Raw genomic sequence first — 25127 nt, 5'->3', positions numbered from 1 at the left:
GGGCTGAGCACATCCCTTATCCATCACCTGCCTTTCCTCCCTCACACACTGTCTACTTACTTGCTCTACTGGTGAACTAACCTCCTCTCCCATGGTTTCCTCAACTTGATTCCCACCCCCCCCACACATCTTACTAGTTTAAAGTCTGCCCTGTAGCCCTAGCAAAACTCCCCGCTAGGATATTGGTCCCCCCAGGATTCAAGTGTAACCCGTCCTTCTTGAACCGGTCACGCCTGCCCCAGAATAGGTCCCAATGATCCAGAAACTTGAATCCCTGCCCCCTGCTCCAATCCCACAGCCACGCATTCATCCTCCACCTAATTCTATTCCTACTCTCACTGTCGCATGGCACAGGCAGTAATCCCGAGATTACTACCTTTGCGGTCCTTCTTCTTAACTGCCTTCCTAACTTCGTATACTCTCGTTTCAGGACCTCTTCCCCTTTCCTACCTATGTCATTAGTACCTACATGTACCACGACCTCTGGCTCCTCACCCTCCCACTTCAGGATATCTTGGACGCGATCAGAAACGTCCCAAACCCTGGCACCAGGGAGGCAAATTACCATCCGGGACTCCCGATCACCTCCACAGAACCGCCTGTCTGAACACCTGACTATCGAGTCCCCTATTACTATGGTCCTCTTTCTTCTATCCCTACCCTTCTGAGCTACAGGGCCGTCCTCTGTGCCAGGAAGGCTGTCCCCCCCAACGGTACTCAAACATGAGTACTTATTGTCTAGGGGTACAGCCACTGGGGTACTCTCTAGTTCCTGCCTGTTCCCCTTCCTGACCGTGACCCACCTACCTGCCTCCCATGGCCCTGGAATGACCACCTGCCTGTAACTCCTCTCTATCACCTCCTCACTCTCCCTGACCAGGCGAAAGTTATTGAGCTGCAGCTCCAGTTCCCTAACTCGGTCCCTCAGGAGCTGCAGTTCCGCGCACCTGGCACAGATGTGGACGTCCGGGAGGCTCGGAGACTCCAGGACCTCCCACATCCGACGCCGAGAACAACAAGCTGCCCTCACACTCATACTTCCCGAATAACTGAAAATAACAAGAACTAAAAGATAAGCCTACTGTGCCCTCTTCCGCCAATGCCCTCTGAGCCCAAGCCCTACACTCTGCTCCCGGCGCACTGCGCTTCCCGCTGCTTAAGGATGCGTTCTTTTTATATCTTCCCTACTTCCCGGGCCTCTTTCACGCGCCTGCGCAGTCTCGCCTCGCAGAACTCCAATCTGAGAAGCAATTGGACAATTTGAAAATGGCCACCGCTGCACTTCCTCTCAAAGCCTCACTGTCCTCTTCCAAAAGAGGTACACCGTCTGTACTCAGCACACACTGAACCAGCAGAATGAAAAGAATCAAGTGACCCAACAAGAAGTAATCTTATGCATATCTTTATTTCTCATTGGATAGCACCCATCAATGTGTCCAATCCGAGAGAGGTACACAGTGTGAACGAAAGAGGAAGCACAGAACATACAAATCGCGACGGACTGCTGATCAAAGCGGACCTTCATCCTCCTTGATCAAAGATCCAGTGCAGGTAAAGACAAGAAACTGAACGACAAACTGAGTTTATTGCCGTTACATAATTTAATACTATTCGATTGAGAAAATTGTGGGCAGAACATCCTGCGAGCTTGCAAGCAGGGTCTCTGTGTCAGCAACCGTAAAACTAATGTATACCGCAAACAATTTGAGAGAACCCCTCAACAGGTGTTACTTTTTTTCCTATTTTCTGCCTCTTTTACTTGTATGTAAGGATTTTACATCGGGGATCGGCGGGTTTTCGAGTGAAGTTGAGTTGAGCACGGAACAACAGCAGAAAACTGCCCTAAATTGACGATCAGAATCAGGTTTAACGTCACCGGCGAATATCGTGAAATGTGTTAACTTTGCGGTACAGCACAATGATAAATCCTGAATTACACTAAGTATATCTGTGTATATTAACTAGTTATGTTAAACAAGTAGTGCAAAACCCAACGAATAGACAGTAGTCTGGTACATAAAGAGGTTCGGGTGTTTCCAGGAGAGAGCTGTGTGTCGCAAATCACCATGGAGTTAACCAAGAGGTGCTGCAATGTAGGAGAGGATTACAAACCGCCCAGAAAACGAATGAGGGAACAATTTCCAATTTACGTTCGGTTCAGTTTCCCAGCCTATCTGACTACTCCAGCAGTGAATGAGATGTCATCACATGCCGTTTAACACAAGGTAGAGAGAGAGACTAACGAAATCCTGTCTCCCTCAGTCTTTGAGAAGAAGGTGTGGGGCTCAGCGGTTCTCGGGCTCGTCTTTCCAGTTTCCATACGGACCAGGTGCCCATGGAGAGTTAGAACACAGTTCATGTTGGCTGTCCCGTGCCTTCCTGAGGAAAGTTTCCGAGGAAGTTGCTGGAGCCACCGAGCAGAGCGTTGCTGGGATTTCAAGTCCGGTGTTGTTATTTTAAGATTTTATTTAAAGAGAGAGAAGCAAAATATATTAGAGGAGAAATTTCGGGGACATAGCTAGAGTGGAAGGCGAGAAATTGTAAAACTAGAAGGCATAGGTTTATTGTGAAAAGCACGATATTTAGCTGGAGAGAAACTGAAGTGGTGGGTCGTCCCGCAAAGGATAGTTGTGAGATAAAACGCAATTCCCCCAGCCTGTCTTTTTCCGGAAAGATAGCTCTTATCCGGATAAGCATTGGAATCGCCAAAACATAAAAGTCGTTGAGTGTTTATCTTCAGGCTCCTGTCCTTCCTCCCCAATAGCAATGAGCAGAGGGCATATCCTGGGTGTTGATGGATGCCGCCCTTTTGAGGCATCGCTCCGTGAAGATGTCATGGATGTTGAGGAGGCTAGTGCCAATGATGGAGCTGGCTGAGTTTTTATTTTTTTGCAGCTTATTTCCATCCTGTGCAGTGGTCACCCACCCACCAGACGATGATACAGCTAGATATAATTCACTCTACGGTGTAACATTGTCTCACTGTATTCTCACTTACCAATGCTTTATGGGTACAACACTGACAAATCTCATCCTCTTGATTTAGTCTTGTATTTAACTATATCTTCAGCATTTTATTCCTTTCTGTGAAGACAAAAAAAGGTACTGGACACGTCCGCTTCTTATTTTAATTTAATCGCAATTTCACTGTTATCTGCTGTCTATAGAAATAACATCTTTCTGAGAATTGCTGAGAGTGTGAGTGCAAAATGTTATTCTTTTTCAAGTGATTTCCATTGAGACAGTAAAGTGGCATATTACAGCACAAGGGTTTCTGTCACTTCACTTCAAGGTGGTGACTGATTTATGATTTATGATGATGTTTGAGAATCCAACAGACAATTTTTGAACATTTCCATTCACCCTCAGTTCTCTATTTCCTGAGCTTTATGATGGATCTTTTTCCTTGGAACTTTGAGAAGGAAGCACGACTGCCCTCACAATACCTTTCTTCGGCTTGACTAAGGCAACATAAGTAAATGCAATTGTGTGTTTTCTAGTTGCTTGCATTAAACCAAATGTTACTAATGGTGATTTTCCTCACAGTCTTGGATGTGTCTGCAATAAAAAAATAACACATTCTGTCATCTCCTCTAGAACCAGAGAAATCACACAACAGAAGAGGAGAGGGATAGAGTGAGGTAGAGGATAAATGTGTGGCTGAAGGATTGGAACGGGGGCAGGGATTCAGATTTTTGGATCATTAGGACCACTTTTGGGGCAGGTGTGACCTGTACAAAAAGGACAGGTTGTGCTTGAACCCCAAGGGGACCAATACCTTGGGAGGGATGTTTGCAAAATACTTTGGGGAGAGTTTACACTAGAATTGCTGCGGGGTTGGAACCGAACTGAAGTGACAGAGGAATGGCTGGTTGGCTCACAAACAGAGAAAGCTTGGAGACAGTCCAAGAGGGAGGATAGGCAGGTGATAGAGAAGAGACGTGCTCAGACCAATGGTTTGAGATGTGTCTATTTTAATGCAAGGAATATTATGAACAAAGCGGGTGTGCTTAGAGCATGGATCAGCATTTGGAGCTATGATATTGTGTCTAGACACTTGGATGGCTCAGGGGCAGGAATGGTTACTTCAAGTGCCAGAATTTAGATGTTTCAGAAAGGACATGGAGGGAGACAGAAGAGGTGAGGGTGTGGCACTGTTGAAGAGAGGTAGTGTAACAGCTGCAGAAGAGAGAAAGTTATGGAGGGGTTGTCTATGAATTCTCTGTGGGTGAAAATTAGGAATAGGAAGGGGTCAATAACTTGACTGAGTGTTTTTATAGACCACCTGCCCGAGTTTTTTAGGTGTGTTCAGAAAGGTTTCTTGACACAATATGTAGATAAGCCTAAAAGAGGAGAGGCTGTACTTGATCTGGTATTGGAAAATGAACCTGGTCAGGAGTCAGGTATATCAGTGGGAGAGCATTTCTGAGATAGTGGTCACAATGCTATCTCCTTTACCATAGTGGGGGAAATCTTTAATTGGAGTAAGGGGAAATATGAGGCTATTAGGCAGGAATTTGGAAGCATAAATTGGAAACAGATGTTCTCCAGGAAACGTATGGAAGAAATGAAGCAAATGCTCAGGAGATACTTGCATGGGGCTCTGCATAGGTGCATTCAAATGAGACAGGGAAAGAATGATAGGGTACAGGAACCATGGTTTACAAAGGCTGTTGTAAATCTAGTCAAGGAGAAAAGAAGAGCTTATGAAAGGTTCAAGAAACTAGGTAATAATAGAGATCTAGAAGATTACAAAGCTAGCAGGAAGGAGCTTAAGAATGAAATTTGGAGAGCCAGAAGGGGCCATGAGAATTAAGACAGGATTAAGTAAAACCCAAAGGCACAGTACAATAAGTGAGGAGCAAGAGGATAAGACGTAAGAGAATAGGACTAATCAAGTGTGACAGTGGAAAAGTGTGTATGGAACCAGAGGAAATAGCAGAGGTACTTAATAAATAGTTGCTTCAGTTTTCACTACAGAAAAGAATTTTGGTGATTGTCAGGATGACCTACAGAAGACTGAAAATCTTGAACATGTAGATATTAAGGAAGAGAGTGTGCTGGAACTTTTGGAAAGCATCAAGTTGGAGATGACATCGGGACTAGATGAGATGTGCCCCAGGCTACTGAGGGAAGCATGGGAGCCAATTACTGAGCCTTTGGCAATGATCCTTGCATCATCAGTGGGGATGGGAGAGGTTCCACAGGATGGAGGGTTGCAGATGAGGTTCCCTTATTCAAGAAAGGGAATGTAGATAGCCAAGGAAATGATAGACCAGTGAGTCTTACTTCAGTGGTTGGTAAGTTGATTGATAAGATACTGAAAGGCAGGATTTATAAACATTTGGAGAGGCATAATATGATTAGGAATAGTCAGCATGGCTTTATCAAAGGCCTGATGAATTTTTTGAGGATGTGACTGAACACATTGATGAAGCTAGAGCAGTAGATGTAGTGTATATGGATTTCAGCAAAGAATTTGATAAAGTACCCCATGCAAGGCTTAATTAAGAAAGTAAGGAGGCATGGAATCCTAGGGAACTTTGCTTTGCAGATCCAGAACCGGATTGCCCACAGAAGGCAAAGGGTGGTTATACCTGGGTCATATTCTACATGGAGGCTGGTGACCAGTGGTGTGCCTGAGGGTTCTGCTCTGGGACCCATGCTCTTCATGATTTTTATAATGACCTGGATGAAGAGGTGGAGGGATGGGTTAGTAAATGTGCTGATGATACAAAAGTTGTGCATGTTGTGGATAGTGTGGAGGGTTGTCCGATGTTACATTGCGACATTGATAAGATGCAAGACTGGGTTGAGAAGTGGCAGATGGAGTTCAACCCAGAAAAGTGTGAAGTGGTTCATTTTGGTAGGTCAAAAATGATGGCTGAATACAGCATTTATGGTAAGACTCCTGGCAGTGTGGAGGATCAGAAGGGTCTTGGGGTCTGAGTCCATAGGACACTCACAGCTGTTACACAGGTTGACTCTGTGGTTAAGAAGGCATACAGTGCATTGGCCTTCATCAATTGTGGAATTGAGTTTAAGATCTGAGAGGTAATGTTGCAGCTATATAGGACCCTGGTCAGACCCCAGTTGGAGTACTGTGCTAAATTCTGGGCACCTCATTACTGGAAAGATGTGGAAGCCATAGAAAGGGTGCAGAGGAGATTTACAATGATATTTCCTGGATTGAGGAGCATGCCTAATGAGAATAGGTTGAGTGAACTCGACCTTTTCTTCTTGGAGTGTCGGAGGATGAGAGGGGACCTGATAGAGGTGTATAAGATGATGAGATGCATTGATCATGTGGCTAGTCAGAGGCTTTTTCCCAGTGCTTCAATAGCTAGCATGAGAGGGCATAGTTTTATGGTACTTGGAAGTAGGCACAGGGGGATGTCAGGGGTAAGATTTTTTATGCAGAGAGTAGTGAGTGCATGGAATGGGCTGATAGCGATGGTGGGGGAGGTGAATACAGTAGGGTCCTTTAAGAGACTCCTGGACAGGTACATGGAGCTTTGAAAAATAGAGGGCGATGGATAACCCTGCGCAATTTCTAAGGTAAGGACATGTTCGGCACGGCTTTGTGGACTGAAGGGCCTGTATTGTGCTGTGTGTTTTCTGTGTTTCTATGAGAAGACAAAAAGGCTCCATGAGCATCCGTTTAAAGCCCTGTCATCACTGGATTGTTTTACAGGCCAGCCAACGAGAGACAGAGATCAGGAATGGGAGGGTCAAGCTCCAGGTAGGTCGGAAATTACGCACATTGTTTCTTCCCTGCTCTCCTGCATCAACAAAACCCGCCAGAGCAGATGCCGTACAGTGCTCAGCTATATCTTTAGAAATAGCGCTGGCTCTTCGATGAATTAAATCCCTTTTATTTGTTTTTGAGATGTGGGTATTGACATTGAGAACAGCAGTTATTAGAAGTTCCTAATAGCCTTGTGCACGTAGGTGAAAGCATGTAGCCTTTTTGAAAATCTGCATTCTGGATCAATCTGATCCTGTTTTGAGGTCGATTCATGATTTCATCACAGTGGACCTGGTGACATTGAAGGAACAATGATACCTTTCCTCATAAGCATGGCGCATAATGGAGATGAAGATACCTGAGGAAATGTTATCTCACAACAGAACTCTGGAACATTTTCTTGGTGGATATTTTGTTGTAGAATAGCATAAACAGGCAGTGTCTTTAAATCTTCCAACTGCCATTCACTTCATCCTCTGTGTGGTACTGGCGGGAAGCGTGACTCTTTTGGGGAGCAGATGGTGTACCTGACCAACTCCTTGAGTGCTGCTGGAGATTGATTCATGATATGAAAGTGAGGAGTAATCCTGTATGGGGTCTTCTGCCTCACAGATTGTAGAAGGCTTTTGGGGTGTCAAGAGGTTTCACTAAGTCCCCCCACCATTCTTCTAAACTCCCATGAATACAGACCCAGAGCTATCAACCACTTCTTATACATTAACTCTTTCAGCTTCCAGTACATTCCTGTGAACATACTCTGGTTTCTCTACAATACAAGAATATTCTTTTATAGATATGGGGTCCACAATGCTCACAATACTCCAGTGCAGTCTGTCCAATGTCTGATAAAGCCTCAGCATCACATCCTTCCTATAATATTCTAGTCCTCTCAACTGTTGCAATTTGCTTCCTTATCACATTGGAAAATAGTCTATTTTTTAATTTCTTCTCCAAAATGCCTGGCCGTACACTTTACTATGCTGTATTCCTTCTGACACTTCTTTTCCCATTTTCTGACCTGTCCAAGTCCTTCTGCAGAAGCTCTGCTTCCTTAGCATGGCATCTATGGAACACCACTAGTCACTGGCAGCCAATCAGAAAAGGAATAAAGAGCTGTTGTTTCAGTCCTGATGAAAAGCCTCGGCCTGAAAGATTAGCTCTTTATTGTTATCCATAGATATGTACTGCCTGACCTGAGATCCTCCAGCATTTTATGTGTATTAACGTCATTTCCACTCTTTGTTTTCTGTCAGTCAGCCAATCATCTATTCATGCTAGTATCATATTGTTTCTAGCCTTCTGTGCGGCACCTTGTCAAAGGCGTACAGAATTTTCAAGTTAACAAAATTGTCTCTCTCTCTTTTGTATATCCGGTATGCTATTTTCTCAAAGAATTTCAACAGATTTGTCAGGCATGATTTCATTTCAACTACCCTGAATCCTCAACTGTATTAATAGACCCCAACACCTTGCCCAACCACAGAAGTCAAGATAACTGGCCCATAATTTCCTGTCTTTTTCCTCTCTCCACTCTGAAATCATTCCAAATACCAGTGATACTTGAAGGATCTATTGCTCCACAATTTCAAAATCGGCCCATGACTATGTTCCCATGACTACCTTTCCAGTATCAGTTTTCTGCAGACCTGTGTTAAGTCTTACCTCTTATTTAATATTTATGTATCTAAAACAATAAGCTTTTGTGCGGAGGTATCCTTCCGGGATTGATTCCATTGGATGCTGTGTGATTGCCCTGAGCATTGAACCAGTGGGTTGTGTGTTTAAGACTGTGTTGGTATGGATGCTGCCGGGGCAGAGTGGTGGTGTGCATCCACAGGGTTACTGGTATCTAATGCATCCGAGTTGAGTGGGGTAGATATTCATACTCCGGATGAATTGTTCAGTCGCCTCTTAAACTTGTCTGCAAAATCAGTATTGCGAGCGGAGGTTTGATAAAATGGTGGGCACAGACCTCGTTTTACTGCAGACTAGCGGTGACATATTGGCGGTAGAGATGCCTGGTACTATCTGTTCCCCGGGTGAAGGGGAGGGGGCCGTGGACTGCCCATACTTACAGGGAGGAGGAGTGTGTAGAGGAGTGGACCGAATCACAAGTTGAGTTTCCCGTAGCTGGGGGCGGAGACTTCAAAGACAGGGTTCTGTAATTTCTGAGGAGAGAGTGGAAGGAGTGGTTGGATTTGGAATGACTAATTAGTCCCCGTTCCGCAGGGAAGAATGAGAATTCTGAATTAGTATCTGCCCTTGCCTCTCTGGTGAATAAATGCAGAAATACGCAGGTCCGAAGTTCCAGCTATGTTACGCTCTGCCGATTCTTAGGAATGAAGCCCACTCCAAAAGGGAAGAATATGAGACTTGGGTGGAGCAGACCTCTCAGTTGTTAGATGAGTGGCAGGACTGTGATGACATTAAACAACAGAGATTAGTTGAAAGTTTGAGTGGGCGGGCTACCGACATTGTGAGAGCCATAAGGTCCTGGTGCCCCCAGCTAAGGCTGCCGATTACACGGAAGCACTGGAAAATGTGTTGGGCATGACAGGAAGCCCAATGGATTTCATGGCGAATTTCAGAAGATGCACCAGGAGCAGGGAAAGAAGCTTTCTGCCTACAGTTTTCAGCTGGGGAGACAGCTTAATTGCTTGCGCACAGAAGGGGCCATTTCAGGCGGTTAAGTTTGATCTGTTTAAGAATGGACCAGATAACAAAGGGCACCCAGTTTCAGGACCTAATTGCTTGGGGTCTCCGACAGTCTCGTAAAACGTGCTCCCCTCCTTCATTTGCTGAGCTGATCAGAGAAGTATGAGAGGAGGAGAATGCGTCAGAGGCACGGGATGCCTCTGTCAGCAGGGTACAGTCCTCAGTAGTGGTCCCCTGTGGTGCAGTAACAACGGATAGCCTGCCCCGGGGAGTGGCAGAGTTGAGAACTGAGATGTCCTGGTTGTTATCCCCAGTTGTGGACCCACCCCCCTCCCCCCCGCCACATGATGGAGCTGAGAATGAGGCGGATTATCTAAGAAGGCAGACTAAGCAGAGGGCTGCTAGCAGCCGATATCACGCAAGAAGGGGAGCGGCCAGTATTGGTTGTCATAACTGTGGTGAAGAGGGACGCTTCAGCTGTGAGAGTGAGCCGCGGAGTACCTCAGCAGAGAGAGTCAATGGAAAAACTTAAAAGAGACCCAGAGAGGGGATGGCCTGATGTATCATGGGGAACACATTCCCAGCAATATATCAAGGAACACCCTAAAGCAAAAAACTATATTCCTGAAGGCTTAGTGGAGCCAAGTTCCAGTTGTAACCCTCGGGTTGCCTCAGGCTCGCTCAGCTTGTTCTCGTCTAGGGGGAGCAGCTTTCGGCCCCGCCAAACTGGGTAATCAGCTTGTGTGGATGCTGTGTGATGTCCCCGCCTCGCCCAAAAACAAACAGGACACCATATGCGATTAAATGATTACAATTTATAAAGATTACTATAAGTGTTTAATATCGATACAGTATATATGAAGGAAAAGAAAATAAAGAAAAGGCGCCAAATTTATCAAAGTCCAAACCACTTCTTGCACAACGGTTGGAGCTCAATTACTGAAGTCTTCTGGCCACCATTCGATCCCCTCCGAACTCCTCGACTCGCAGCTCAGGACCACCCAAAGTGGTCAACCAAGCATATCTATCTTCGTCTCCTCTCCTTGGGGTATCTCCTGGCCTCGGACCCCCGCTTGGGGTCCATTCCTCGCCCAGTTTACAGCATCGCGTCCTCTCTCTCTCACCCCCTCACACTGATCTCTCCAAAAGCCTGCCAACAATAGTGTACAGACTCAGAAGAACATTAATCCCAATTGGTTTGCAAAGGAATACAATTCTCTTTATCAGTAAATTTTAACCCATGCTTCCAGCACTCTCTCGCAACAAAGAAGCATTCCTCCTTTTAACAAAACAAAGAAGCCATTTTGATTAACATATGCAGCAATAAAGAAAAAGAAAACAAACCCTTTCCACTCTCCCCCCGTCAAATAAAAGTCATGTCCTCATGACTATTAAATAACTCGCCCACTCTTCCTGCCAACACAAACCCTAACCCAGGCACAAGCAGTGACATTGCTTCCTAAACAGTAAACCTCATGCCCTGTTCCTCAGGCACTACATAGGCCAACTTACCTGGGAGTTTCCTAACCCTCCGAGAGCTCCGTACCCCCTCAACTTAACCCTTCAGGCTCGGACACAACTGGGGATACCTCAGGCCTGCTACCAACTCCTCTCTCAACCTCTCACTCATGCCCCCACTGCAACTCTGAGCCCCCTGCTGCCCACAGCTAACCCTCCCCACTGCACCTGACTCAGTGGGAGAAGGGCCAAGGGTCTCTTCCTCAATTGAGGGGAAGGCAGCATGTACCACACATCCAGCACATCATCCTTCGAAAACATATTCTTCCTCATTTCCGCGATGGGTAGCTGCTGTTTGATCTTCTCCAAATGGAAACACGTGGCCTGCATTGCTCCTGCAGTCTCTTCAACCTCCTGCAGTGGAGAGATCAGCTTCTTCTCTGGCCCCTCCAACTCTCGCCACAGGCTCAGCAGTTCTGATTCACGCATCCTGGCCATCTGAATCTGGGACGCAGTTACTCCAACAGCTTCTTCCACCCTGACCGGAAAAGCAGCAGCTAGAGATTGGTCAGCCTCCTGTTCAGTATTCACAGCACTTATTTCCAGCTTTTTCTTCATCATGACTTCTTCCAGATCGACTTTCAGGCTTTGCACTTCATTTGAACTGTCGATGGTCATCTTCAGGGTTCCTTCAAGCATCCGCTTCCCTCTTCTGAGATTTGTCCGCAATTTCTTCACCTCCACAAACTCCCCTCTCCAAGCTCTCAGTTTGCTGTTGCCCTCAGTCAGACAACTTTCTTCATTTTCTCCAACTTCTAAGTCCTCCCACTGGTTCCAGATCACTCTCTCCAGTCTCTCTGTCTTCATTTCAAACTTGATTCCGTACAGACAGTCACTCACGAGCTGCGACCTTCGCCAGCCCTGGCACGTGTCCAGAAAACACTTTAACTTGGTAGTTCTCAGCCGCTCCTGCAACGACCTCACTTCATATTCTCCTGAGGCAAATCCAAATACCAGGAGGTCATCCACATCTGCCAAAGCTCCAAACACCTCCACATCCCCCATGTTCTTCCACATGCCCCACGGGAAGGTTGCAAGGGCTCCGGATATGCCCTGTGGCATCTTTTCGGACCCGAAGAATCCTAGGGAACTTATAACGGCCATCATCTCCTTGTCAGCCCCACTCATCGGGATCTGGCAACATCCACTCCTCAGATCCAGCACCTTAAACCACTTTGCACCACTCAGACAGGCCATCGCCTCTTCGGCCCTCTGGTCACTGACAGTGAGCCTCTTCAGCGCACTATTATCCACACACACGTTGCCTACGTCTTCCACGCCTGTAGGGGCCAGTTGCCGCAACCTATTTCTCACCGAGGTGTCTTCAGCGGTCAACTCCCCTCTCCTGTGGTATTTCACAGTATCCACTAAGAGGGTCTCACTCTTAGATACTTCCCCCAGGCCGTACCACCACTGGCTCTTGTTTGAATTCGGTACCGGCCCAATGAAGCTACACACGTCCGCACAAGCAGCTCGAAACTCTGGGTGCATCGACAATGCCTCCAAACAGTGCTCACCTGCTTCTTCCGGCCAGGCTCCCAAGTGCACCAGCAGGATATTGGTTCTCTCCAGAACCGAAACACTTCCTGTCTCAACAGTGTCCAGACACATCAGCATTAACGATTCACAAACCTCAGTCACCCCCACATTTGCCTCTAAGAACTCCACTTGCACTGACCAACAACCATCGTCTGGATAATTACCGGCACTGGTACCCCAAACCCCAGTGCCCTCAATGTCGTCAAGGGTAAACGCTTCCAATAACGGTTATAAAACAAACCGTACAGCAACTTAACTGGTGCCCCGGTGTTGAGGATGGCTTTAACTTGGCTTCCATCTATCCGTAACGACCCCTGAGTGTGTGGTCCTGCTAAGCCTTCAGGAATAGGGTCTGTTCCTTTCGGGAGATCCTTGGTACATTGCTGGGAATGTGCTCCCCTAGAGACCCCAAGCAGTTCCTCCACTGGGCCTCCTCTAAGTTTCCCAACACCTCTCGGATCAACTGAACAACTGAGGGAGGAGCTGATCCCCTTGACAGATCACCCTGGCTCCGCAAGCAATTTATCTGCCCCCCTAGCCAAAAGGGATACCCTAAAAACTTTCCACAAATCTCCGGCCATGGATATGGTAAGTCCCTCAGCTGCAGCATTTGACTTCCAGTCAAACCAAATGCATTTTCCCACACTTTCCCAGAACTGGCAGCGGTCACTTCGAGGTAATTGTACCCAACTGTTCTAACGTCACCAGCCCGCCTACTCAAACTTTCAACCAATCCCTGTCGCTTTTCCTGTGCCAAGCACTGCCACTCACCCAACAACTGAGAGGTCCGCTCCGCCCCTTTAGGGCTGGACATCAATCCAACAACCGGGCGGAGCCCACCATAGCTGGAACATACCCACCAGTCCTTCCCCGCTCTCTTAACAGCATGGACAGCCCATGGCCCCACCAACATTTCGTCAACGCTAGTCAGAACTCGAACAACGCCCTCCGGGGCACCAACAGCCACCCCACCCAACACACATGCAGAGATAACCAGCAATCGCACCAGACATAATTTAAAGAGGGCGATCACACAGCTTCCACAGAAATCAATCCAGATGAGCCCCCACAATGTAACCCCCTGGGTCGCCTCAGGCTCACTCAGCTCATTCTCGTCTAGGGGGAGTGCACTAGAGATCTGGGGTCCTAGTGTGGGTGATTATCTTTATGATGATGGCTATTTGACAGTGAAGCTGCAGTTTTCGGAGGCTGATGCGGGAGTGTCTGAGGTTCTGGATTCATTAGCGCTGGTTTGTCCCGACCCCATTGAGAAGGGGGGCGTTACAGTTCTCATGGGGACCAAGACTCCTATTGTGAGGAGACACATGGGGGCCTGCATGGAGAAAGCTGGAGAACATTGCCCACTCACACGGTGTGTTGAGCTGCTTTTGAAGAAATGCGAGGCTTCACTGGGCCGGATAATGAGTTTAGACAGGGATTGTGTGGTTCAACCAGCCCAATCCAATCGTGTTATGGGCTGGGGAAGTAGCGTGAATGAAGGGACCCCGAGTTTTCTGGAATGCTCGAGGGTGAGGGCTTTTTGGTGGATACTCCAGAAGACCATGAGGAGGAGTCGGGGTAGCTACTGGGGTGCTGGTGAGGCCAGAACTGCAGAAGCCCTCGGTTGTACAGGCAAGCAGGATGGCAGTGATCGTCAGGAACACTACAAAGAGGGAGGTCACCCTCAAGCGGGGGATTCCCTGGGCGCATCTGTTCCCAGTGACAGTAATGTCTAGTGTCCTTGTGAGACAAGCTGGGGAGAAACTATTGGAAAAGGGGGAAAGTTGACTGATGAGTTATTCAATTTTGGATCTCCCCGGTACCTGCGGGTTGGAAGAGGAGGTTGGTAGAGAGGATATCGAAGCTGGAAGGTGTCTTTTCCACTGACGTGTTTAATGTGGGTTGTTCCAAGAGCACTCGTCACACTCTCTGGGTGACCATGAACACCCCATTTAGAGAGGCATCACAGCAACTGGCCCCTACAGAGGTGGAAGACATCCAGCGACATTTGTGTAAGTTGAAGGGAGCTGGGATCATCACCGACTCCAGAAGCCCCTATGCGTCCCCATTAATAATGGTCCAAAAGAAGAATGGGAAGGTACAGATGTGTGTGAACAGGCGCACCTCCCCCACCAGTATACAGTACCAAGGATCGAAGGCGAGCTAGCCTGTATGGGTGGTGCAAAGTGGTTCAGTGTGCTGTACTTGAGGAGTGGATATTACAGGATCCCCATGAGTGAGGCTGACAAAGAGAAGACGGCATTTGTATGTCCACTGGAATTCTACCAGTTCGAAAGGATGCCCCAGGGCATATCGGGAGCCCCTGCAACCTTCCAGCGGGTCATGGAGAAGATGTTGGAGGATATGAACTTCCTTGAGGTATTGGTATATCTGGATGACATCATAGTATTTGGATCCACTTTGGAAGAACATGAAGCAAGGCTGCTGAAGGAGTAAAACTTTCCCTGTACATGGGCCAGTTCTGCCAAATGACTGTTAGCTATGTTGGGCACATAGTCTCACAGTTGGAGTTGCTACAGATCCAGCTAAGATAGAGGCAGTTTTCACTTGGCCAAGACCCCAGACTGTGAGCACTCTGCTCGTTCCTCGGGTTGTGAAAGGCTACGCGAAAGTGAGTCATCTGTTGAATCAGCTCCAGTGTGGTTACCCTCTCTTGGGGGAGAAAGGAACAGGAGGGTGGAAAGTATCTTAGCCCATTGAAGCCCTTTGGACTGAGGTGGGATGCAAAATGTGAGGAGGCCTTTCGGTCGCTGAAGGAGCTGCTGATCCAGGCGACTGTGCTGGATTTTGCAGACCCCCAATTGCCATATGTACTGCATGCAGATGCCAGCAAGGAGGGATTAGGGGTTGTCCTGTATCAGAATCAGGGCACTGGGTTGAGATGTGTTGCATTTGTCAGCCAGAGTCTGTCATCCTTTGAGGAAAAACTATCCCACCCACAAGTCAGAGTTTCTGGCGTTGAAATGGGTGGTGGTGGATAAGCTGAGAGACTACCTCTAAAGCGCCAAGTTTGAGGTGAGGATGGACAACAATCCCCTCACTTATATCCTGACCTCAGCGAAACTTGATGCCACAGGCCATTGGTGGTTGGTGGCATTATCTGCCTATGATTTCAGCCTGAAGTACCGGCCAGGAACTTGATGCTGATGCTTTGTCCAGACGGGCTCATGAGGGGCTGGACAGGGACAAAGAGTGGGAGAGCATTCCTGCCCTGGGAGTGAAGGCGATGTGTCAATTTGCCATCCTGATGGAGGTGGATGGAAAGCAAGGGCAGGATCGAGCAATAGATCAATTGGGAGCTTCTGATATCGCCATTCCACAAGTTTACTGTAACTTGACTGCTCTGAAGACAAACCAGTTACCAGAATTGAGTTCTGGGGAAATGGAAACTGCTCAGCTAGATGACCTGGGCATTGGTATCATTTGGTCAGCTGTCAGAAAGGGAGACATGGCTCAGGCAGAGAAGACGAAACATGCTGCAGTGTCTCCATTACAGAGAGAATGGCTCAGTTTGGAGTTGTGGAGCCAGATCCTATACCAGGTCCCCACCTCCAGACCAAACTCGGCGTTCCTAGCTGGTTCTGCCTGAGAAGTATTGGAAGATTGTAGATAAGTCACTTTATGATGATTCTGGACATTTGGGGGTTGAAAAGACCTATGGATTTCTCAGAGACTTTTACTGGCCTCGAATGAAGCTTGAGGTCGAAGGATACTGTGTAGTGTATTTGATTCAACAGAGGAAGATGCTACCTACATGGGCAGCTCCCTTGTCCCACTTACAGAGTGTGGGGCCCCTGGACCTGTGTAAACATAAATTTACCAGACCAAATAACCACACCAGAAACAGTTCTTAACTTTATCTTTTCACCAGTTTATTTGTTCAAACTCAGCCGGCAAGAAACTCAGAGCCAGGCATCAGGGAGACAGAATATCACTCTCTCTGGTAACTCAGTAACAAGCTTCTACCTGACATGCAGAAATGTTACAATTTATGGAACTAGCGAAACAATGAGAACTCAGTTCAACAGATAGTCTCACCAAGTCAGTTAGAGCAAAACTTAATTACTAATAAGAATAATTAATAAGAAAGTCCACTAAATCTAGACTTAAATTTAAAAAAATGAATGTTCTGTCCAGTCTTTATCAGATATTAAATAGAGGAGGGAACTTAGTTAAGTGGTGTGAAACCATGAGACATAATGTGTGTGAATTCAACTCCCATATCATTCCCAGCTGTGAGTCGATAATCTAAACAAGGTGAAAGCAGATTCCTTGGTGAAGGCCAAGCTTTGCCCACACAAGTCGGCACTTAATTTTAACCTGTTATTTACAAGAATCCAAGAATCATTTCTTACATCCCCCAATTCCCTTAAAACTTCATAATTCCCTCTTTTTATCATTACATGATAACCTTTCAGAACAGATTGTCGCTTCTACACAATGATACAAAACATGGCCACAGGCACCGCAGGATACAGACAATAATCAAAGTTAATACAATTAGACTTCTGAAATGCAAAAACAACCCAAAGAAGTCCCCAAACATTGTTAAAGAGCCAGAGCCATTCTCCTGTCTTACTGGCCCCAAAATTGTGTAGCTTACTGCCAACATCTCAAATTTTTGGGATGTCTTGGGTTATGTGTTTAGATAGATCAGTAATATTTAAGGATTCATCAGGGATATTGGTGCAGCATTTCTCTCTTATAACAGCACAGGTACTTCCTTTTCTGCCACAATAAAATCAAGGGCCACCCGGTTCTGTAGGACTGTTTGCCGGATTGCAATCATTTTGGTAGATATTTCAGTCACATGTGCTTGAGTGTCAGTTAGTGCTCCAACCGTATTGTTGGCTAACTCTTCTAGGGCTGCTGCTATGTTAATTTTCTCCCTGGAATTTCTGCCTACCCCATAGGAGGGAAAGGTAATCATCCAAAATCTCTCAGATTCCGTTACACCCCTTCATTGCCTATCCCAATGGGGGTGATCCTGAGGCTGAGCCAGGATCCTCAAATGTAGCACAAGGTAGGCCAAATACCAACAACCACTCCAACCCTCGTCTCGCCTGCGAGAACCCTTCTGGTAGGGTGTGGTTCCATGCTGCTGCCCTATTCTTTCTCCCGACAGCTAGGGATAGACGTTATTTCCACAAACCCAGTAAGTTCCATTTAGTGGTCCGGGGTATCACAAGTTTGATTCTTTGTACAGTTACTACTTCCCACTTGATAAGGTGCACTCTCGTTATGGTTACACTAACAAGTAGTACTAACCACTGCTGGAGATGTGACTCTTATCCCCGGCCATAGCTTGGAGGGGTCTTGTGCAGAAGATCTACAACCCCAACCCTCAAAGCAACACCCCCCACAGTCTAGGCTTCTAGACCTGACTATGGTACAATTGACAATGCTACCATTACGGCAATCAGAAAACACCATAACTGAATTTACTTTGCTAGTATTGAGGGGCACCACTGATTTGGGGTTCATAGTCTTACCATGTTGGGGAACTTCGGCACATACCCAACATTCTCCCTGCTCTACGTGCTTAGCGTAGGTGTGGCAGGGGGACAAGAAGTGTTAACCTGGGGGCTTCCTGAGACAGGGGCAGGTCCCTTTAGGGTAATTAAAATCAGCATTAACCAATACATTTTTCAGTCCTTATCAGTTCCGCCAGTAATGTGTTTACAGTCCATTCGATGGATCTGCCGGAGCTGCCCTTCCACCTTCACTGCAGTAGGCGTTGTCAGTAGCACTTGCTACAGTCCTTTCCACCTCGGTTCCAACTTCTTGCAATCCCACTTCTTAATCAGGACAAAATCTCCAGGCTCAATGGTGGGTCGTCACTCTTAGGCTGGGTGTTGTCCTCTTGTTAGGCCTGTTATACATGTGAATGCAAGCTCTGGACAGTTTTAGTTAATTTGCATAAATATTTTCCCATCTCCTCCCCCAAGGTTTGCATATCTAATTTTGCAGGTAAGCTCTCAGGGAAGAGCGGCAGACAAGGTCAGGATCCTCATGTGGTTCTCATAGGCCGGGGGTCGGCAACCTGCGGCTCCCGAGCCATTTGTGGCTCTTTCACCTCTGTGCTGCGGCTCCCTGTGGCTTTGGGAAATAATTGGTCAGTATTTAATTAAAATGTATTTTATGTTAGTTTGTTAGCTTTTGAAATGTAATTATGGTGATCTTGTACATTTCCTGCCACATCCGAAACGGCTCACAATTAGCCGGCATTCCGGCTAAGGGAGATAGCCTACGGGGGTTTGTGAGTACGCGTCTTTTGCAGCATCTGCGTCCATGGGGGCTGGGTTGAGGGAGGCTTAAAAGCAAGGCTGTTTAGTTCGAATAAAGCTATCTTTGACTGCAGTTTACTGACACCGCTACAACGTGTTTTTATCGCTGGCTGTCCAGACGGAAGGTGCTGAAACGCTTTGTCGCGTGTCTGGAAGAAGTGAAAACTTTCCTGGGCAGCAAAGGGCTCACCTTTCCTGAGCTGGAACAGCCAGAGTGGCTGGAAAAGCTACACTTCATGGTAGACATGACAGCGCACCTGAACACGCTGAACACAGCTCTTCAGGGGAAAGGACGTACAGCCCTGCACATGTTGGAGGATGTTTTGGCATTCGAGCGCAAGTTGACAGTGCTTGCCAGAGATTTACAGAAAGGCACTTTGTCTCACTTCCCCAATTTGAGAGAGTTCAAACAAGGTCACGACATGATAATTTCGGAGTATTTACATTCTGCAATCATCGCAATGCAAACATCGTTTGGGAAACGCTTCTGTGAGTTCAGAGAGGAAAAAAACACATTATCCTTCCCGGTCACTCCCTTAAGCATCGATCCTTCCCTACTGAATACGACTGCATTGGCAGGTGTGAGTCAACCTGATCTTGAGATGGAACTGGCCGACATAGCCGACAAAGACATATGGGTGTCCAAGTTTAGACGCTTGACAGCAGACCTTGAAGATGTTGCCCGTCAGAAGGCCGTTCTTGCTCAGAAACACAAATGGAGTGATATTGAAAACCTCACAGATGACAGCTTGCGATCCTGTGTAAAGATGAAGGTGACATCATACAGCCCTGATGTGCAGACGCTGTGCGCTGAGGTCCAGGAGCAGAAATCCCATTAACCAAGTATGATAAATATTTTAATTGCCTATTATTTTACTTATATTCATATTTTTTCATGGTTCAGTGAAATAGTCCTTTCATTTTTCAGGATGACAGCTGGCTGACGTTATTTTTGGTTTGCTGCTGGCGGAAAATTTAAGTTCGGCGTTTTTCATAAATACAAGAAGGACTCAAATAGACATTGAATATTTTACTTAAAAGTAACTTTCAACCCAACGTCTTTTTTTCGGAGTTCAAAATGTTTTTGTTGCATGCAGAAATGTAATTTCGTTTTCTCTGCAGGAGTTCATCAATTTCATAAATGCAACACATTATAGTTTGTTTATACATAGCATAAAGGCAAAAAAAAACGTTGTATGCAGTGTTATTTCATTTTAAATGTCAAACGGGTTTTGCGGCTCCCAGTGTTTTCTTTTCTGTGGGAAACGGGTCCAAGTGGCTCTTTCAGTGGTAAAGGTTGCTGACCCCTGTCATAGGCTATCTGTAGATAATGTCTACAGGTGATAACCCCATTTTACTTGATGGCATGATTCTCATATGATTCTCATATGGAATAGGGCTTCAACCAGGTCAATCCAGTTTCTTGCGTAAGTTTGGCCAACTTATCTTTCAAAGTACCATTGACTCATTCCACTATGTCGGCTGCTATCGAATGATGGGTGCAGTGGAACTGTTGTTTTATAGCAAGTTCTTTACAGACTTCCTCTTTTAATTTGGCTAAGCAAAGTGGCCCATGGTCCGAGTTAATCATTTCTAGAAGTCCATAGTGAAGAATTACTTCTTTTAGCAATATTTTCACAATAGCCATTGCAGTATTATTAGCTGTAGGAACAGCTTCAACCCATCTGCCAAATACATCTACTATCACTAAGCAATACTTACAATAATGTACTCGAGGTAGTTACATAAAATCAAGTTGTAAACAAGAAAAAGGCCCACCAGGCAAGGGGGTTGTTCAGGAAACAACAAAGTATTCCCTTTCCAGATTTCATTTTTTACAAATTAAGTATGCTGAGGTTTGTTTTTTTTAGCTGCTTGCTGGAAGTCAGGGTGCCACCAAGATTGTAATAATGTATTAACCATTCCCTCCTTGCACACGTGTGAACAATTATGTAGATAATCTATCAAAATAGGTAAGAATACAGAGGGAACACAAATCTGTCCCACAGGGGTCACCCATAAATTGGTCTGAGGTTCAAGGTGGTGACCCATTGGGGACCATAGTTTGCGCTCTGCTTTTGGGGCATCCCCCTGGAACGTACATATTTCCCCCATACCTGCCATACCCATCCTTAGATTTTGTCTAATAGGAGCTTGCTGGGTTCCCAAGGAGACTAGAAGTGTGGGATTCAAGGCTGTCTGTTTAGCTGCTGCATCAGCCCAAGCATTACCCTTAAATATCTCATCAGATTTCCCAGTATGGGCTGCACATTTAATAAACTCGAGGTAGGTATAGGGCAGTGAGTAAGTTGTTTACAAAGGTAGCACTACTAATGGGGTGGCCAGAGGAAGTCAGGAATTCCCAAAGTCCCATAGTCAGTGCATAACGGGTTATAATAGTTTGCAATTTAGTCTGTTGCTAGGATACGTGCATGTGTCAGGGCAAGCTGCTCAGCCTTCCGGGTGGAGACAAGAGGCCTGCTCAGTTACTTCACTGTCCGTCGCTATCGCATAGCCAGAACATCGTTTCCTCGCTGGATCCACAAAAGAGCTTCCATCCTCATAAAACATTGCCTCACGCTCGAGGGGGTATTACCGAAGGGAGGGGAGTGTCTGTCCTTCGTTCACAGTGATCCGGACGGGGGGCAGTAGGTGCGGCTGACTTTGTGGCCTGAAATTGCCCAGAGATGGGGTACAACGTCTTGGGTTTGGTCAATATTAAAAGAATGTCTTAGCAGATGTCCCGTCTTCACCTCCATCTCCGTCTGGTATTGGAGTTGGCCCGTGGGAAATCTTGCCAGTCTCCCTCGGTGCTCGAGGCTTGTTTCGTCAGGGTGTGGGCAAGCAACCCTAGGATCTTTGGCTTCACATGGGGCAAACCATAACGGTGGTTTGGGGAGCCACCAGTCCTGACTGTTGCCAAAGGAAATCCGAAACTTCGGCCAGTAATGCACTGCTCTCTTTTCCTTTAACCTCTGCAATTACCGTAACTGGGAACTTCTGTCCCTCGAGGGGTGCATAATGCTGGCTTTCTTCAGTTGAGCACCCCATGAACCATAGCACAGAGTCACATGAGGGTCTGCCTCTGGCAGAGGGGGTTCAAACGAAGTGGAGTCTGGATTAATTGCCCCCCACTGGGCGTGGGGTGTTGGTTACTGGAGAAGCTGCCGATTGTTCACTAGTCCCAGGGTGATACACTTTTCTGTACATAGAATCTTGACTTCCAACGGACAGAGCAAGTCTCTCCCTGCTAGATTACACCCCAGACTGAAGGTGGCTGTAAATGAAACCTCAAACTGGCCCCCTGCATTTCCACCTGCAGTGGCTGGGTAGTGAACAAGTGCGTTCTGTGCCTTCGAACCCAGACAGGGTGATTGTAGCTTCTGATAGCTGAAATCCCTTTCCTGATCGAGAGTGGATGTGGTTGCTCTCCTATCAATCATAAATGGAATTAGAATTGAAGCAACTTGCAATATTACATTGGGCTCTTGCTGAGGAGAGGTACTCACGGTAGAAAGCCTCCTTGTTTGTCAATTTCTAAATGGGTTGTCAACACCTGCCCCTTGATAGGTTTTTGTTCCCAATTCTGATCCCCAGATATAGCCCTCTCATGTCCTTCCCGCTGAACATATTCACCTTTAAAATTAGTTCCCTTCGGGGTTGATCAGGATTCAAAAGCTGGGTCCCAGTAATATGTCAAGGCTCAAAGCTCATTGCATTCGATTTCAGTCATTGTTAGGCCAATCCATATTATTTGGTTTAATCATGTTGGCTAACTTAATTGGTAAGCGTTGGAGCGGCAGGGCATTAATGGGGAATGGATTCCCACTATTAGAGGCCTGGTCTCCTGCGAAATTGCCATAGCAGGCCACAAATCTCTCCCGATAGTCGGTCCGATTTCCTAGGGTTAGGTTTGCATTTAAGTACTTTAGTATTATTTACAGGTTGTTGGACAGCCCTCTCCAAGGCTTGAGTAATCTGGTCTGTCTGTTCATTCTCATTATGGATTCCCACCTGTAACTCCTGATAGGTTTGTAATCTTAATTCTGCCTTCCATTTCCATCCCTCATCAGCTGGGAGAATCATGCAGCACAGACTGAATAAATCTTGTGGGGTCACATTATACCTTTGTATCATACTACAGGCGTACTAAACAAATTGTGCTGGTTTTTCTTTTCTATTGGGGGCCTGATTCATAATCACTATAATCTCTTGAGGCTTCCAGGGTGCATAGACTGGAATTACTGAGGGCTGCCCCTCCTCGCTGCTCGTGGATTGGACAGCATTCGGGTGAGCAATTGTCTCTGTGGAGCCATTAACTCTGGGGTTTTATTGGATTCTTCCCTCCCTGTCTCGGAATAATCCTCGGCATTCCCCTCCTGAATTTCAGGGTATAGACAGCCCCTCCTTCCCTGCCGCCGCTGTTTTACCCGAGTGGTCACGGTATCTGAGTACTAGCAGGATTGGGGTTCGGGAGCACTGGGTGCACTCGGCCCCTGGTAAGGTGGGGGTACGGTGAGTGCCCAATCCTTATCGCAGTCACTGTCCTCAAACAGGATCGGTACGCCAGACATGGGTTTGGAATCCCATATTGGCCCCAGATCTCACACGCAGCACTGCCGGTTTAAACCTTATTGTCTGTCCATATTGCCTTTGCCTGTTTTCTTTGTTTATCTCATTCTCTTTTTCTTCTCTCATCTACCCATTCGCACTCTGCCTTAAATGTTTCCTAACTCTTGGGATTTCCTTCTGGCATACATACCTCTACACCCCTTTATCACATGCATTGTTCCTCCAATTGGCCAGTAAGGCATTATTCCATTTGGTATCAGCTTTATCGTTCCATTTTTTATCAATAATTTCCACTTTTTTTTAACTGCTATTCTTTTTCCAAATTAAATTTCCTGCTTGTTCACAAGAGGTTATATCTCAAGTTCCCCTTTGGTGGCCACCCCTGTTTCCCCGTTTCTTTGTTAGCGCTGCAGCAATTAACATCCGGAGAACCTTATCATTAAATTTCAACCGGCTATACTCTTGCTGCTGAGGTGAGAAGTTTACCAGGCTGCCAGTCTCATATCCTTATCAAATTTCAACCGGCCATATTCTGAAGTGTGCACAACCCTTTACCGAATTTGTCAGGTATCGGCGACCATATAACCATATAACATATAACCATATAACAATCACAGCATGGAAACAGGCCATCTTGGCCCTCCTAGTCCGTGCCGAACTCTTAATCTCACCTAGTCCCACCTACCCGCACTCAGCCCATAACCCTCCACTTTTACCTGTCCAATTTTACCTTAAATGATACAACTGAACTGGCCTCTACTACTTCTACAGGAAGCTCATTCCACACAGCTATCACTCTCTGAGTAAAGAAATACCCCCTTATGTTTCCCTTAAACTTTTGCCCCCTAACTCTCAAATCATGTCCTCTCATTTGAATCTCCCCTACTCTCAATGGAAATAGCCTATTCAAGTCAACTCTATCTATCCCTCTCAAAATTTTAAATACCTTGATCAAATCCCCCCTCAACCTTCTACGCTCCAATGAATAGAGACCAAACTTGTTCAACCTTTCTCTGTAACTTAAGTGCTGAAACCCAGGTAACATCCTAGTAAATCGTCTCTGCACTCTCTCTAATTTATTGATATCTTTCCTATAATTCGGTGACCAGAACTGTACACAATATTCCAAATTTAGCCTTACCAATGCCTTGTACAATTTTAACATTAAATCCCAACTTCTGTACTCAATGCTCTGATTTATAAAGGCCAGCATTCCAAAAGCCTTCTTCACCACCCTATCTACATGAGACTCCACCTTCAGGGAACTATGCACTGTTATTCCTAGATCTCTCTGTTCCACTGCATTCTTCAATGCCCTACCATTTACCCTGTATGTTCTATTTGGATTATTCCTGCCAAAATGTAGAACCTCACACTTCTCAGCATTAAATTCCATCTGCCAACGTTCAGCCCAATCTTCTAACTGGCATAAATCTCCCTGCAAGCTTTGAAAACCCACCTCATTATCCACACCTCCTACCTTAGTATCATCAGCATACTTACTAATCCAATTTACCACCCCATCATCCAGATCATTTATGTATATTACAAACAACATTGGGCCCAAAACAGATCACTGAGGCACCCCGCTAGTCACCGGCCTCCATCCCGATAAACAATTATCTACCTCTACTCTCTGGCATCTCCCATCTAGCCACTGTTGAATCCATTTTATTACTCCAGCATTAATACCTAACGACTGAACTTTCTTAACTAACCTTCCATGTGGAACTTTGTCAAAGGCCTTGCTGAAGTCCATATAGACTACATCCACTGCCTTACCCTCA

At 46.2% G+C, this 25127-nt stretch overlaps 1 protein-coding gene across 1 annotated transcript in view; it reads left to right on the top strand.

Annotated features, from left to right (window-relative positions):
- Positions 1–1260: 1260 nt before the first annotated feature.
- The window catches only part of LOC132398249 (interferon-inducible GTPase 5-like), a 35779-nt gene continuing 11912 nt past the window's right edge, over positions 1261–25127 (top strand). The window contains exons 1-3 of the mRNA XM_059977387.1: positions 1261–1318; positions 1422–1551; positions 6695–6742. Coding sequence (XP_059833370.1) covers positions 6723–6742 — 20 coding nt within the window. The 5' untranslated portion in view covers positions 1261–1318; positions 1422–1551; positions 6695–6722. The remainder of the gene's footprint in view (positions 1319–1421; positions 1552–6694; positions 6743–25127) is intronic.

Source organism: Hypanus sabinus, chromosome 8 (assembly GCF_030144855.1).
Source record: "Hypanus sabinus isolate sHypSab1 chromosome 8, sHypSab1.hap1, whole genome shotgun sequence".
NCBI lineage: Eukaryota > Metazoa > Chordata > Chondrichthyes > Myliobatiformes > Dasyatidae > Hypanus > Hypanus sabinus.
This window is presented reverse-complemented; position numbering and strand designations above follow the sequence as displayed.